The 14964-nt window shown below is 34.8% G+C and overlaps 1 protein-coding gene across 2 annotated transcripts; it reads left to right on the top strand.

Annotated features, from left to right (window-relative positions):
• Positions 1-5839: 5839 nt before the first annotated feature.
• On the top strand, positions 5840-8474 carry LOC117982835 (uncharacterized). 2 transcript variants are annotated; one of them, XR_011236804.1, is made up of 3 exons: positions 5840-5989; positions 6329-7519; positions 7998-8474. XR_011236804.1 is itself a non-coding variant. In XM_069498974.1 (2 exons), the coding sequence occupies exons 1-2, from the start codon at positions 5957-5959 to the stop codon at positions 6896-6898; spliced, it is 603 nt and encodes a 200-aa protein (XP_069355075.1). In that variant the 5' UTR covers positions 5840-5956; the 3' UTR covers positions 6899-8474. The 2 variants fall into 2 exon arrangements, 1 of the variants encoding a protein (XP_069355075.1); XM_069498974.1 differs by having other exon boundaries at positions 6329-8474.
• The last annotated feature ends 6490 nt before the right edge of the window (positions 8475-14964 follow it).

Raw genomic sequence — 14964 nt, 5'->3', positions numbered from 1 at the left:
GCTCCGTGTTCGCTACTCAAGTAGTGATGTGGCCAAGTCGAATATTGAATTTATCGATTGATATCGATACAAGGATATAAATAAATAGTAACGCAATAATTATAATTTATTAATGAGTGAGACGTTGCATTGATCACTAAATAGACATCAGTAGTTCCTCTAACCTTCATTTAAAATATTTTTAGGTTTCCCAAAGATGCAAGCATCGAAGAGAAATGGATAGATGCAACGGGTAGAGTTAATTGGATGCCAACCAAATCAAGCATGATATTATGCTCTGAACATTTTTTTAGAAGTCGATTTTATAATAACAAATAAAGGATATAGATATACGAAACCTACTGCGCTTCCATCAATGAAAATCGTTAAGTTTTTTAATCAAGTAAGTATCCTTGTTTTATTTTATTACTTTCAGTAAGTATTGAAAATACTTGATATTATAATACAAAACAACACCACCTCTTAGTTATATTTTTGTATGAAGATTGACTGACTAAATATCAAATTTAATTCATAAACACACTAATTAATTTTTCTCCTATTCATTTTTATATAGGTACTAGATGATGTCCGCGAGTTCGTCCGCGTGGATTTAGGTTTTTAAAAATCCTGTGGGAACTTTTCAACTTTCCGGGATAAAAAGTAGCCTATGTCCTTTCCCGGGATGCAAGCTATCGCTGTACCAAATTTCATCAAAAACGGTTGAACGGTTGAGCCGTGAAAAGCTAGCAGACAGACAGACAGACAGACACACTTTCGCATTTATAATTTTAGTACGGATTTATTCTCAAAATTTAATTTTGGTTTCAGCCACAATGATAAATGTGGTCACTCCAGGTTCTTCAAAAAGACAAAGTGATTCGGAGATTCCTGCGTCTAATCACGTTACCGATTTGATGAAGGCAATAGTCGAAAAATATATACATAAATGTTCGCATACACCGTTTATTAAAATTAAAAATAAGACTTTCGAAACGCCAGTTTCTTAACAAATATGTTTTATTTCAAGGGCAATAAATAAAATTTAACTATTTTCATACGTTGCAGTATTTATTGTGCATACTTGTAAAAGGCATGCATACATACCAGCACTTTTATTCAATTTTATAATTACCTTTTTAATTTTATTTTTGCGAATGAACAAAATAACGAGTATCTATCGATATCGATAGGTAATTCATTGAGCTACGTGGTGCGGCCTTAGCTGAGGAGGAAAAAAAATCGACCGATCACGCAAATGTCAACCATATGTTTAACCTAATTAAGTTTATAATTGCTACCACTTAGAATACCGCCATCTATGGTCAAGTAGCGGAATTAATTGGACAATTGAATCTAGTGTGACGTGAGTGTGACTATAGCTCGTAAATACGTTCTTCCGCTAAAGCAAAATAAATCTTATTTCTAGAACGTCAGGGTTTGTTTCCAAATCTGTGACGTAGGCTAGTTTTGACTGAACTTAAACGACAAATCAAATGATTTGTTTCTTTGTAGTGCAATATATGACTATCGGTATATTTGTATGAGTTTGGCGACAGCGGTTCCTATAGTAATTTTGGTGAATTGCACTTCCACTGTTCTTTCTGTTCCGTGGATGTGCGGGTGTGCGGGGCGTTCCCTCCCCGATTGCCATCTTAACCTGTTGCGTACTATACCTAGTTGACCCAAGTGACTTCTTCACTTATGTCCACTGCTGTTTTAATAAAAGGAAGATTAAGAAAAGTACATAAAGTCAAACAGATTTTATTTCAATACCATCGTTATAGCAAAGAAGACAATTAATATTGCACCCAGCGTATTTACGCAAGCGCTACTTTTGAGAGAAAAATTCCCCGAGAGGCTAGGTAACTGATCGACTGACACTTCAAGAACTTTCGGCGGTTCATCACTGAAATTACATTTATATAAAGATTCATTAACGCAAATAGTTTCTTTGGGGCTGAAAACTTCATTGGCTTGACAGATAATAAGTCTTGCCGTTGTAATATCTCGTAAATCCTTCACACAAGCTATGTAGGAGGTGCAGTTTTCACTTGATGGGTTTGCAAGATTGCCTTCTTTTGTGCAGTTATAGTCTGATAGGCATTGGTAACTAGTGATATTAGTGCATTGGTTGTCTAAATGACTGTAGGTAGAGTTTTCAGGGCAAAGAAGGTCGAATTTCGCGTAACCGCCTGCTCCCATCAAGCACATAGTGTATCCTCGGCAGTCTGGGGTCAGATTGTTTGGGAAACGTCCTCGAGTTTGACAAACCGTTTCTTCACCCGTTCCTTCATAAAAACTCTGCAAGGTAAAGAAGATTATAAAAATAAAATTATAATAATAGAATAATAAATAATTTATTGTTTCACAAAAATTACAACCAAAATGGGCTACTTGACTCATATCTAATTTCGTCCAATAAATCATTATTTATTATAGTATTTTGCTTAAGACAACGAAATATATCAATAACAATTATTAAAAACGCAGGATGGATATATAAATCCAATTTTAAAAAATACAGTTTTTATTTTTATTTGAAACGCAGAAAACGCTGTCAGCCATGATGTGACGTCATTAAATATGTAAACAAAGAAATGTCATCCCTATGTCACGCGGGGACTAACGTAGTATCCATATATATAAAATTTAGAGTCCTGACTAACTTATATATCAACGCACAGCCTAAACATCTAAACAGCTGGTCCTAGATACATGAAATTTGGTGGGTGTGTTCTTTGTAGGTAAAGAGAAGGTATCCACTAGGAAATAATTTTTTGAAATTCCACCCCAGCAGGGTTAGCATGGGCGGGGATATAATTTTCTCCCCGGGGAAAGGATAAAATTTTTATCCCCTCCGACAGCTTTATCCACTCTCCGAGCATGGGCTCACGGGTGGATATAATTATCCACAGTGAATAAAACGGGGGACTTTTCGGTTTTTGGATCTTTTCCTTTACCTTTATTGGGTTAGTGGTAATTGGTATTTGGGACCTATGTTGGGTTTATGTTGGGGTTCCCAACCATATTCCAAACATAACCCAAACACAACCCAAACATAACACAAACACAACCCAAACATAACCCAAACACAACCCAAACATAACCTAAACCCAACAGGTACCGCGAGACATGTTTTGATTTTTTAAGTTCTATGAGAATAAACTTAAACCCACGTCTAATGTCGAGGAAAAAATTGTCCCCGAATTAGGGATAAACTTCTCCTCTCCCCTGTTGCCGTGCTTTGAGAGGTGGACAAGTAAATTTTATCCCTCGTCAGTGGATATAATTGGGGGATAAAATTTTTGTCTCCTGCCCATGCTAGGGGGGCTGAGTGGGTTAAATGGAGGTTTGAAATTTATGAAGTCCACTCGGGCGAAGTCACGAGCATAAGCTAGTTTTTATATATTTCTAAAAACTCATAGTAAACGTAAAAAAATATCGTTTTCTCTTTATAAATTGAATAAGTTATTACAACAAAGTGATCTTTGCAAAAATAAATTTGGGTTGAAGTCGTTAGTCATATAGGATCCCTTTAAGCAAGTCTTCGCGTGTTACGAATATGGGCACTCTAATCCACAACTTTCCTGTGGTCTTTATCGATGCGTTTTTTACATTCTCGGATGATACAATAACGAAAATTACTATATTTTTCATGTACACTAGTATAGAAGTCATGTTTATTAAACTTTGGGAGGTTATGCTGTTGTTTACAAATGCATGACGTCAGAGCACAGATAATCTATCGGCCAAACATGGCCGACAGTGTTTTCACCTGTCTAAGAAAAATATATTTTTAAATGAAAGTTTTACGGTTTTTAGGGCGCAAAAAAATATAGTGATAATTTTTTTGATATAATAGCACAAATATTAACCATTTAAGACCAACTTTAAAAAAGTGTCAAGTAGCCTATTAGGTTAAGCCACCGATGCCTAAAATAATTTGTACACTCGTGTTATAGGCATCAGTGCTCTCCCCTTACAGACTATTGGTATAATAATTGGTAATGTAAAGAAGAATAGTAAGTAGGTATAGTACGCGACAGGTCGAGATGGCAATGAGGGTATGGGGCGGGGGGACGCCCTGCACACCCACACGTCACCCGCGCTATCGTATCGGGTTAGCGCGGGTTAGATCATGGTCGCAACTCGCAGCTGAAAATCAGCGCTGCGTACTCGAGTATGTAGGTAGATATAAGCTACAGTCAGTGTTATTGCTGAGTTGGGGCCTTTTTCAGGTGCTGCACATGATTCAGATAAAGCAAAGGAGTTGAGTTCGAGTTCAATTAATACTGATAGAGTTGAACTAGACTTGAATTCGACATTGAACTCAACAATAAATCGAAAGAGACACGAAAAGTTTAAATAACTTCATTAGATAATAATTAATTATCAAATATTTGATCGTTATACTTACAAAAAAGAGAATGATTATACAAATATAACTTTTATACATTTTTATGTAAGTAGTAAAAATAATCCTTTAATGTGCTATATCGAAACCACTTTTCTTTTTTTGAAGTATCTACTTATTAACTTAATGACACTCGCGAGATAAAAGGAAACTGAGCAATACTTATCATGAAAATGGGGCTGTTAGATTTTTAGGGATGTGTCTGAATTACTTTCGATATTAAAAAACAACAGAAAATAATATAATGGAACCGATATTTAGATACCTAAATAATAATTTCATATAGTTGTTGATGAACATCTTTATAAAACAAAACCAATAATAATATGTACCTAAGTTATCACTTTTTATTTATTTTATTTATTTAAATTAATACGTTTTCAATTAGCATTTTCATGGATTTCCAACATGGATTTTAAAACTTTGTTGTTATACGTGGCAGTCATATCCATACTAATATTATAAATGCGAAAGTGTGTCTGTCTGTTTGCTAGCCTTTTACGGCCTATCCGTTCCACCGATTTTAACGAAATTTGTTACAAATATAGCTTGCATCCCGGGGAAGGACATAGGCTACTTTTTATCCCGGAAAATTAAAGAGTTCCCACGGGATTTTTGAAAAATCTAAATCCACGCGGACGAAGTCGCAGGCATCATGTAGTTATTTATATGGTACTTAGTAGAAATTTTCTATGTTAAAACCGATGTTGAATTCAAAGACAACACTACATGGACTTAAGATAAAAGACGTTATTGTTTGAACAGAAATGCCTCATTATTGTACCTCCTTATACTTAATTATATTTGTAATTAGATATAAGACTATTATGTTGCATTGTTAGCGTAGCTTAGATTTTAATTGAAAATTGTGTTGTAGAAACCAACAACAGTCATAAAGGATAAAAATTAATATAGAGACAACATTTTTTCGAATAGGTAGGTAGGTAAGTATCTCCTTACAGAAATTAATAATAAATAATCAATCTTGGATTGAACAAATAATCCCACGTAATTATCAAAAAAGACCTAACAATGTTCTTCAGTAACTCCTTAGTAATCGACGAATTTCTGATAGAATAATGATCACTATCAATTTCGGTCATCAATAAGTCGTCTTCTAAAGATGATATCCTCTTGAATAAATCGTTAGTTTGTATGGAGTTCTTTTGGTAATGGTAAAAGAGAGCCTCAACAGACGATTCTAAAAATCTCATAAAATGGAGGTGTACCTGCCTAAGTAGGTACACATCCATTTAAATTTCATCTGGGACTATTTCATAATCGTCGTTGCCATCAGACTAGCTTTTACTAGGGTCATTTCATTCACCATTGACTTTACTTACTCATTTACCATCAGGGGAAAAATATGCTGGAGTTTCCGATTAAGTTATAAAAAAGAGTCAATAATAGATTTAATAAAATTCCAGTAAAACCATAAACGTTTACGTAATGCTCATAATGAAGAGTCGTTGAGAAGATAATAATTTTAATCATTAAGTTAATCCTACCAATGTGATATAAAACGGTGTTGATTTCTTACGTTTTATTAAGATTACGAAGATGGGCGGAAAGTGGAGTATCGCTATTTTTCTAGTAAGTAATAATTGTTCATTAATTTTTACTAAGTTCAAGTAGTAAAGTAAATAATATGCTCTCCTTAATTTAGTTCATAGGGTTCTAGGATTTTAGTCTCTAGAATAACATTTCTTATCTTTGATCCGTAGATAACCCTTTTATACGATACCATGACAAAATGCTGCGATTTTTTGATTTTATACCTATTTCCTTATAATCCATTCGCGTGCTAGGTACTTCCTCAAAGTTTCTCTCACATAACACACACTATCTGGGCTATGGCAATGTTCGTTTAATAGATAGGTAGGTATTTAGTTAACATTTTTAAATTAATCAACAATCTGTGTTATTTTTCAGGTTATCTGCTTCGCATGGCAAGCCAAAGGCGCAGTCACTTGCACAGCAAACGGTCGCTACCCGGATCCAGCAGACTTCACTTGTAAAAACTATACCCTCTGTGTCGCCCTCTCCAACAGTAGTTTCATAGGCTACAACTACATTTGCCCAACTGGTTCGCTATTTAATCCTGCCATCGCACAGTGTACTGCCAACTACGTCTGTAACGTCAGCAGATCCGTATGCACCACTGAGGGGTTCTTTGAAGATCCCAATTCGCAAAATTGTTCCACCTTTATATCGTGCGTTAACATTGGTGGGACATTTGTTCAAACCACTTTAAGCTGCCCTTCCAGTACCTTTTACAATCCAGTCACCACTTTATGCGAACCAGATTATAATTGTATATTCACATGTAGAGCTCCTGGAAGATATGCGAACCCAGCGGATAGGAGTTGTAACACTTTTTTCATGTGTGTCAACGCTAATAACGGGACGATTGCCCAGTACCAATATTCTTGTCCAACAGTTTCAGTATTCAGTCCAACAACAAAAGTTTGTACGACCTCATACACTTGTCCAACGTCTTAGTTTATTGATTTAGACAAAACAGTTAAAAAAAGGCATAAAAATGATGACGTCTCAAGGTTTATGATCCGAATTTTATAATTCTAAGTAAGTTGAACTCAATGAAAGTGAAAAACTGCGTGAATAATTTTTTAGAAAGTATTTTTTAAATTAAGTTTGTATATTTTGTTCTAATATAAATTAAACATTTGCATTTGTGTGTTTGGATTTTGGATACAGTTTGAGTCTTCATGTAATTATGCACAATCGGCAGGTAGATATACTGGATCTGAAATCTCTGATTTTTTATAATGTTTGTCACTTATGTAAATATTTTCTTATTTTTGTTGTTACGAAAATACAAAAAATTCTCGTCATGATATCTAAATCTCATCTAAAATACGTACCTGTAACTCGGTTTACATAGTATTAGAGATTATAAGCCAAAATTTTAAACTAAAACTTTATTAATTTTAGTGTTATTTAGCTTACGAGATAAGATTCTTGATAAAATGAATTATGAAATTGGAAATAGGAAATAGACAATGCAACTAAGTATCTATTCAGAAAAGGCGGTTATAGAAATACCGAGACATGTGTTACTCATATTAATAATAATATCTTATAAGAAGTTTAAGTAAATAAGTAAGTATACCTACATAGTATGATAGCATACATATACAAAACCTTACGGAAGAATAGGTAAATTAAGAACATAATAATGTGTTACGATCTTTTGAGTTTAATTTTCATTCGCGTTTTTACCTACTAGTCGTTATTGCTCACAAATTATTATCTACATATTCAAAATAAGTAATTATTTACTAATTCCACTTCTTTGTATGCAACTTTTTACCTCTACTATCTTTAGTCTTTCACCTTTGATTTCATACAGTAGTCAGTACCTACCTAATAATAACTAATTATGTTATGAAATTCTCACATCATTTTAGTTCTCACACAGTTATTTGTTTTATTAGGTACATATTTCATAATATAGATTTTATTACCTATCTTTTTCCTTCCCTTATGATTGTTTTGGCTGTATAATACGTCGCACTTTTCGCCTAACGTTAGGCAGATTTTCTGTTTGCTTTCTTAAAGCTTCATTTTTTACTTCTAGTATCAAACGGGATGCCAATTTTCGAGCAACTTTTAAGTTCTCTTGCAAATGCAAAGGTTTCGACGCTGTAAACAGTGTGAAGTCTTCGTCTAAAGTTTTTGGTGAGTATAATATGGGAGATGTTGCTTTGCTCATTATTGCATAATATTTACTGAAATAATTTTCACGGGCCTCTTTTATTATTGATCCGGGTATGTTCGGTTTCAAATACTTTTTCTCACCAACAGGAACTAAGCTAGATGTAGGATAGTAATTATCACTATTAATTGATACAGTTTTACTTCTTTTTAGGTTTCGCCTGTAGAAATAATAATCGGAATCAGGTAAGCTGGTCACAATGTAGGACGATTCATTCAATCTGTTTACTTGAAATGTTTTTACTGAATACGAAAACGTTACAAGGCCTGCTAATATCCACTGAATGAATAAAACATACTTTGTTTTAAGAACAGTCATTAAATAAAGTCTTCAAAATATAGTTTACAAATCCGGATCATATTGTACTTGACTTGTACCTACTTAATTGTCGAACATGGTCGAACTCTTGTCGAACTGATCTGATAATATTGACATAATTTGACAAATATAGTTTTTAGCTCCTGGAAGTAGCTATTTGCAAAAAGTTTTTAGGGTATCTACATGAATATGACATGACAAAAACAAAAATCAATCATTAATTGTTAAACTAGTTGTTTAACATTTTACAAATCGCTAATCGGCCACTGTGTTTCTAGTTCATCAAATTGAAACCTAAAAACAGCAAGCAATAAATCTCAGACCGGAACATGTTAATTCATCATCAATCAGTCTTACGACATCGGACGCGTGAGGTGAAGCGAACAGATGCAATTGAGTAGGTATATTGAATCGGAAATTGATATTGATTGGGAAAAAGGAGTTGTGGGTATACAGAGCGTCACCAGAAGAATCGTAGTCAAGAAAGATGACAATATCGTGTGAAAATTGTTTTTTTTTTGAAATCGTTATTTTAATGACGCATTTTGATGATTATAAATGTTTTATTTAAGTAAGTATAGAAATGTTAAAAATAAAAACATGATATTATGTATTTTCTAAAGTTGGCTTACAGTCAAAATATAAAACTCCGCCGCTAAACCGTAATTTGTCAAAGTTACTGAAAAACGTATGAAACGGCTCTCAATTGATGATTTAAAATTTCTATGTGATTTTCTAATAAAAAGTGAATGAAACTGCACAATAAAGTAAGAATTTACTTCCACGGAATCAAGGTCAGATGTGTCTGGCAAATCATCCAAATAGAATCTTCTTGCGCCTTGCGCAGCTAATTCGACGGGTAATTTACAGGAAACACGCCTTTATGTTAGAAGCAATAGAACTTATATTGTTGTTTAAAATTATAATTGTAAACAAATTGTCGGGGAAGAGTCTGAGAATGCTCCCGATAATGTCATTGTTTCAATACCACTGAGTACACGCTTCTTAATTGTTACTTCCTCAAATGGACAGTAACAACTGTAGAGTCGGTTATCACAAAGAAAATACAGATTTCGAATATTAATTTTACACATTTAATATGAAGATTTTACTTAATTCGATTTTATTATCTGTCTTGGTGTTGTCGTGGTTGTGTCTTGGTTCATACTAGTCGCGTGGCTTAATCTAGACTTGGTCGTGTCTTGGCGTTGTTTTGGTCGTGCTTTGGTCTTATCGTGGACGTATAGATCTTGGTGTTGTCTTGGTTGTGTGTTGCTCTTGTCATCGTTTTGTTTTGGTTTTGTCTAGGTCGTGTCTTGGTCTTGTCGGTGGAGGAGAAGGGATTTCAACAGATTTTTGGTAGGTATGTACGTTTGTTGTTCAGCGAAGGTTCGTAGGCCAAAGTGTGTTTGTTGTGTCTTTCAATCACGCCACAACGGAGCAACAGATCGACGTGATATTTTGCATGGATATAGTTAAAGAGTTGGAAAATGACATAGACTACCTTTTATTCCGGAAAATCAGAAGGGTCCCACGGAATTTTCAAAAGCTGAATTCACGTGGACGAAGACACGGGTATCATCTATTTATAGATAATTATAATACATTCATATTTACCTATGGAACAGGTAAGCCCACCTAGGCGTAACTAGATATTACTCATATATTTTTAAATGTAATTTAAAAATAAACGTTTAATTTTAGTGCTACTCCATAGTTTTCTTCGTTAGTTTAATTTGCTGTCGTGTGATATACGCTTTCACTTGCGTGTCTCTAACTCGCTGATCGATTCCCACTGCTTTAATTCTGATCGAATTCGTCGTTTTCAATAATTTAATATGAACTGATATTATCTTTATGTAGGTCTTTACTTATTCATATGGGGAACGTTTATACATTTATGGTGACCAATCGTTTTTAGTTTTCTCCTGTCCGGCCGATCGTTTGTGTGTCACAGTTTATTTTAAAAACCAGCCAAGTGTGCAGTCGTATTTTTCACGATAATTCAAAAACTTTGATGCATACAAACAAATAAAAATCTGAACATGAAAAGCGTGAATCGAAAAAATTTTTGGTTCACTCCGTCGAATGATAAATTGTTAAAAAAGTTTATGGAAAAACTATTGACCTCCAAAGTTTTTAGCAACTAACAAAGAGATTTTATAATTTTTATAGTGTTTTTACCTACACTTGAAGGAGATTTCTAAAAAAATGCATTTAAAATTTAAATGTATTTAAAGTTATTTAGCAAAGATATCTTGATTACTTGTCCAAAAGTGTTTGGCAATTAGCATGGCTACAGAATACAGAATCAATACATACAGAAATAAGCTTTCTAGGCTATGACGAGGCAATTCTGCAGTTTCGCGAATATACACCATACTTTCGACAGAAGACTTACATTCACATCACATCGTTGCTTACTGTTTATCTTAATGGAATAATAACAACTTCAGCTCGTGCCGAGTTTCCAAATGAACTGCATTTTCCCCTTTTGGCAATATTGCAATCTCTGCGTTCTGCAATCGATGAAATAAGACTTAAAAGCGGTGATAGCCTAGTAGTTAAGACGTCAGCCTCCTATTCGGGATGGCGGAGGTTCGATTCCGGGCACGGTCTCGAACTTTTCGGAGTAATGTGCGTTTGAATTTGGTAATTAATATTATATCACTTGCCTTAACGGTCAAGGATAATATCTTGAGGAAACCTGCATGCCTGAGGTAATGTTCTCAAAGGGATGTGAAGTCCTCACTTGGAAAGCGTGATGGACTATAGCCAAGAAGTTGGGTTGACGATGATTATGGTCATGATACCTATAAAATTTTAATGTCTTCCGTCTTAGTTGTCTTGCAAATGCATTCAAGAATCAGTCTAGTCTTCTACTAAAACTGGTCTTTTAATAATGAAATTTTATTTGTGGAGTCATCTGCATAGGAAGATCTGTCAGTTAGCCTACAACCATACCTACATGATTATTATTTTATTTATATTTTCTATTAAGTAGCTATATTTAGAAACCTTATCAGGCGATCTTCACACTTATGTTAAATTTTATCATACCTATTATCATACTTAATTAAAAATGATCTTATTTAGGAATCTTCCTACTGCAAAACCATGTTATCGTTGTTGTTGCAATACTTAGGATTTTTATCTAGGTCAGGATGTTTCTTGCCAGAAAATCAAAGCTACCTAATCGATTTTGTAACGTGGTATCACATAATTTCAACGTAAGTGGATATATAGCCAAAAGTAAAAGTTTCTTAATGGGACGTGATGGGAATTGGCAGAGTTTGCGAAAGCGGTCTGTTTAGTAAATACGGCCGCTCTTCGAAATTTAACAATTTCACTGAATAACTGATCAGCTTCGTGAATACTAACATGTATTAGTATATTAAATAAATTAAAATAAATCCACGGACTCTCTTGCCAAAGGAGCTCCGGTAGGCTGTTTAGGCATGGCTCTCTTAACGATACAATTAAAAGAGCTCTTGCCACCATAAATATTCCTGCGCTCATTGAGCCGGCAGGGATTAGTCGGGATGATGGCAAGAGACCTGATGGATTGACGCTGGTTCCCTGGGAACGGGGACGGGCGCTAATGTGGGACGCAACTTGCGTTGACACATTGGCCCCGTGTCATATCAGGAAGACAGCATCAAGACCGGGAGCCGCAGCAGAAACAGCTGAAAACGGCAAGCGGCGCAAGTATGCCTCTCTTATAGAGAGTTACATTTTTGTGCCATTTGCCGTGGAGACCCTGGGGCCATGGAGTCTTAGTGCTAAAAATTTTTTACGAGACATTTCACCGCGATTAATAGCCTCAACTGGTGACAGAAGGGCTGGCTCATTTTTTGCGCAGCGGATCAGCCTGGCTGTCCAGCGCGGAAATGCAGCCAGTATTCTTGGCACCATTCCACGCGGTCATGATTTATATAGTAATTAGATAAGGCTAGCTTTAAGTTTTATTGTATTAAAAAAAAAAAAAAAAAAAAAAACATGTATTAAGTATTTGTATATCAGTATGGTGCGTTTGTGTATAAACCTATCGATAGTCTGTTATTGAATTATTGCTGGAGAATTTTCAGTATTTAATATGGGTATGATGAGCTTTCGAAAGCTTTTTGTTTTATTTATGGTTGTTTTGAAATATACCTTTCGCCACAGATAAGATTGTCATTTGAGTTGGTCTTTAATTTTATTGCTGTTTTAGTTATAGCAATGATTAGGTTTTAATACCTATACCGAGTAGATATAAGTAGGTAAGTAGATACTTATCTAATTCTAAACTTCAGATTTACTGGTTTTAGCCATTAATGCCAGTTAATAAAAGGTAAGATTTGGTACTTTACGTTATAGTAACCTAGATATCTCATTGAGTTATATACCTACTACAAAATACTACCTATTCCTACATCTAAAGCAACAACACTTGAGTACCCCCGCGCCCGCAAAGTAAAGAATATTATATCTACGCTAGTAGGTATTGTGGGAAGCGTTGTGCTTGCCCCGCTCTCGATTTATTTATAATGCTCTCCTTGTCAATAGTAGATGATAATCAGTTCGCTTGTATGAAATGTCGGGGGTGTTGTTATACTTACCAAAGATATTATTTGAACCAGAAAATAAACCAAAAAACTAGAAAGTTCAAAGTCAACATTGGAGTTTTAAGTTTGACGAGTTAGTAGATTGTGATCTATTGATGATCTATGATATTATTGATGAACCAATTCGTGACTTTCAGTGATAGATGATGTGTCATTATAAGGTAGGTATTCAATCGCATCGGTCAATCCTTTTAAGAGGTCCTCAACTTCTCACTCCTCAACGCCATAAAACTGCATAAAAATGACAAACGACGACGGTACCTACAATCGAAGTCTCAATTCAAATTCACATGATGCTCGCGTCCTGCGACTTTGTTTGGTTGGAGAAAATTAAACTTAAATATTATTTACTTAAGTTTATTCGATGAGAAGTTCCGTCCTCCATCCATACTTTCATACTAATATTATAAATGCGAAAGTGTCTGTCTGTCTGTCTGTCTGCCAGCCTTTCATGGCCCATCCGTTCAACCGATTTTGATGAAATTTGGTACTAATATAGCTTGCATCACGGGGAAGGACATAGGCTACTTTTTATCCCGTAAAATCAGCCCTATTCAGCGTGATGCACGAACGCAGATGAAACGAAACTACGTTTTCGAATGTTTTTTTTTAAAACATGTTTGTGATTGGTTGGTGACTCAAAATGACTAACGCCCACTGAGATTTCATCTCTGTCATTTGTATGGGATTACATAACAGAGAGAGCCCTATACTAACTTCTTTCACTGGATAGATTACTGTAGATACAAGAATCACTATATCAACAGGTAAACATGACATTTTAAAAAGCCTAAGCCTAACATCAATGCGTGAAATAAAATATGTACCTATGAATTAATAATGACCGAAACTGAGTAAAAAATTATATTCGGTAATTTAACAGCCGCACTCAGAGTCGCTAATCGTTACTTAAGATAGATTTAAAACGAGACAGATATATGTGAGATATAGCTCTGTCTCGTTTTAAGCAACGATTAAGCGTCTCTGAGCGCGGCTGTAAGTTGGTACCTAACCACTGGATACTTTTAATATAATATTATGCCTAATTTGAATTGAAATTCCACAGAAAGTGAAATTAATCACGGAATAGTTAATGTAGAATTTGTTATTTTTATCCAAAATTTGCATAAGTAGGTAATTGTAATTTTACGAGTCATAATAATAATTTTATTAAACTTTTAATTATACCTAGGTACCTACATATTATTAAATATTTAACTATCTAGCTTGTTTTTAGTGGAAATGCTTATAGGATGATTCTATTATATAGTGATCTAATAGGTGCTAGAGACTCTCAAGTTGTGTTTTGGAATGATAAAAACTTAAAAGCTCTCATAAGTTTAACAAAACCCGTCATCCTTTCATTCTTCTACAATTACGTCATCATTGTATCAGCATTAACCGACTTCGAAAAAGGTGATTCTCAATTCGGCCGTTTTTTTAATGTATGCACACCGATTCTTTCAAGGTTTCTGGACCGATTTGCAATTTTTTTTAAATCTACAGCATAAGTTTCCGTGGTGGTCCCATAAAATTTTCTGGATCTAACTCTTTCATCCTGATGCTGCAGGGTTACTCCTTGCCTAAGTTACCAAGATTCAGGAAGTGTTCATAGTGAATTAATATTGTAGGTAGGTACTAAGCAACGACTTCCTGCCCAACTCCCAACCAAGTCCCAAATCTTTAACCCTGATGATGCAGGGTATAGCACTCCTAAACTATAGTGATTCACGAACTGCGGATGGTGCAATATTATTTTAAGTACCAAGCATAGACTATTAAACTGCGGACCCCAACTCCTCAATCCTGATGCTGCAAGGTACCTACTGAATTCCTAAGCCGTGGGAATTTGGGATTTTCTGATGATTAATTGATGTTTAAGGTATCAAGCAAAGGCAACTACA

This window comes from Maniola hyperantus, chromosome 6, assembly GCF_902806685.2.
Source record: "Maniola hyperantus chromosome 6, iAphHyp1.2, whole genome shotgun sequence".
Lineage (NCBI taxonomy): Eukaryota > Metazoa > Arthropoda > Insecta > Lepidoptera > Nymphalidae > Maniola > Maniola hyperantus.
This window is presented reverse-complemented; position numbering and strand designations above follow the sequence as displayed.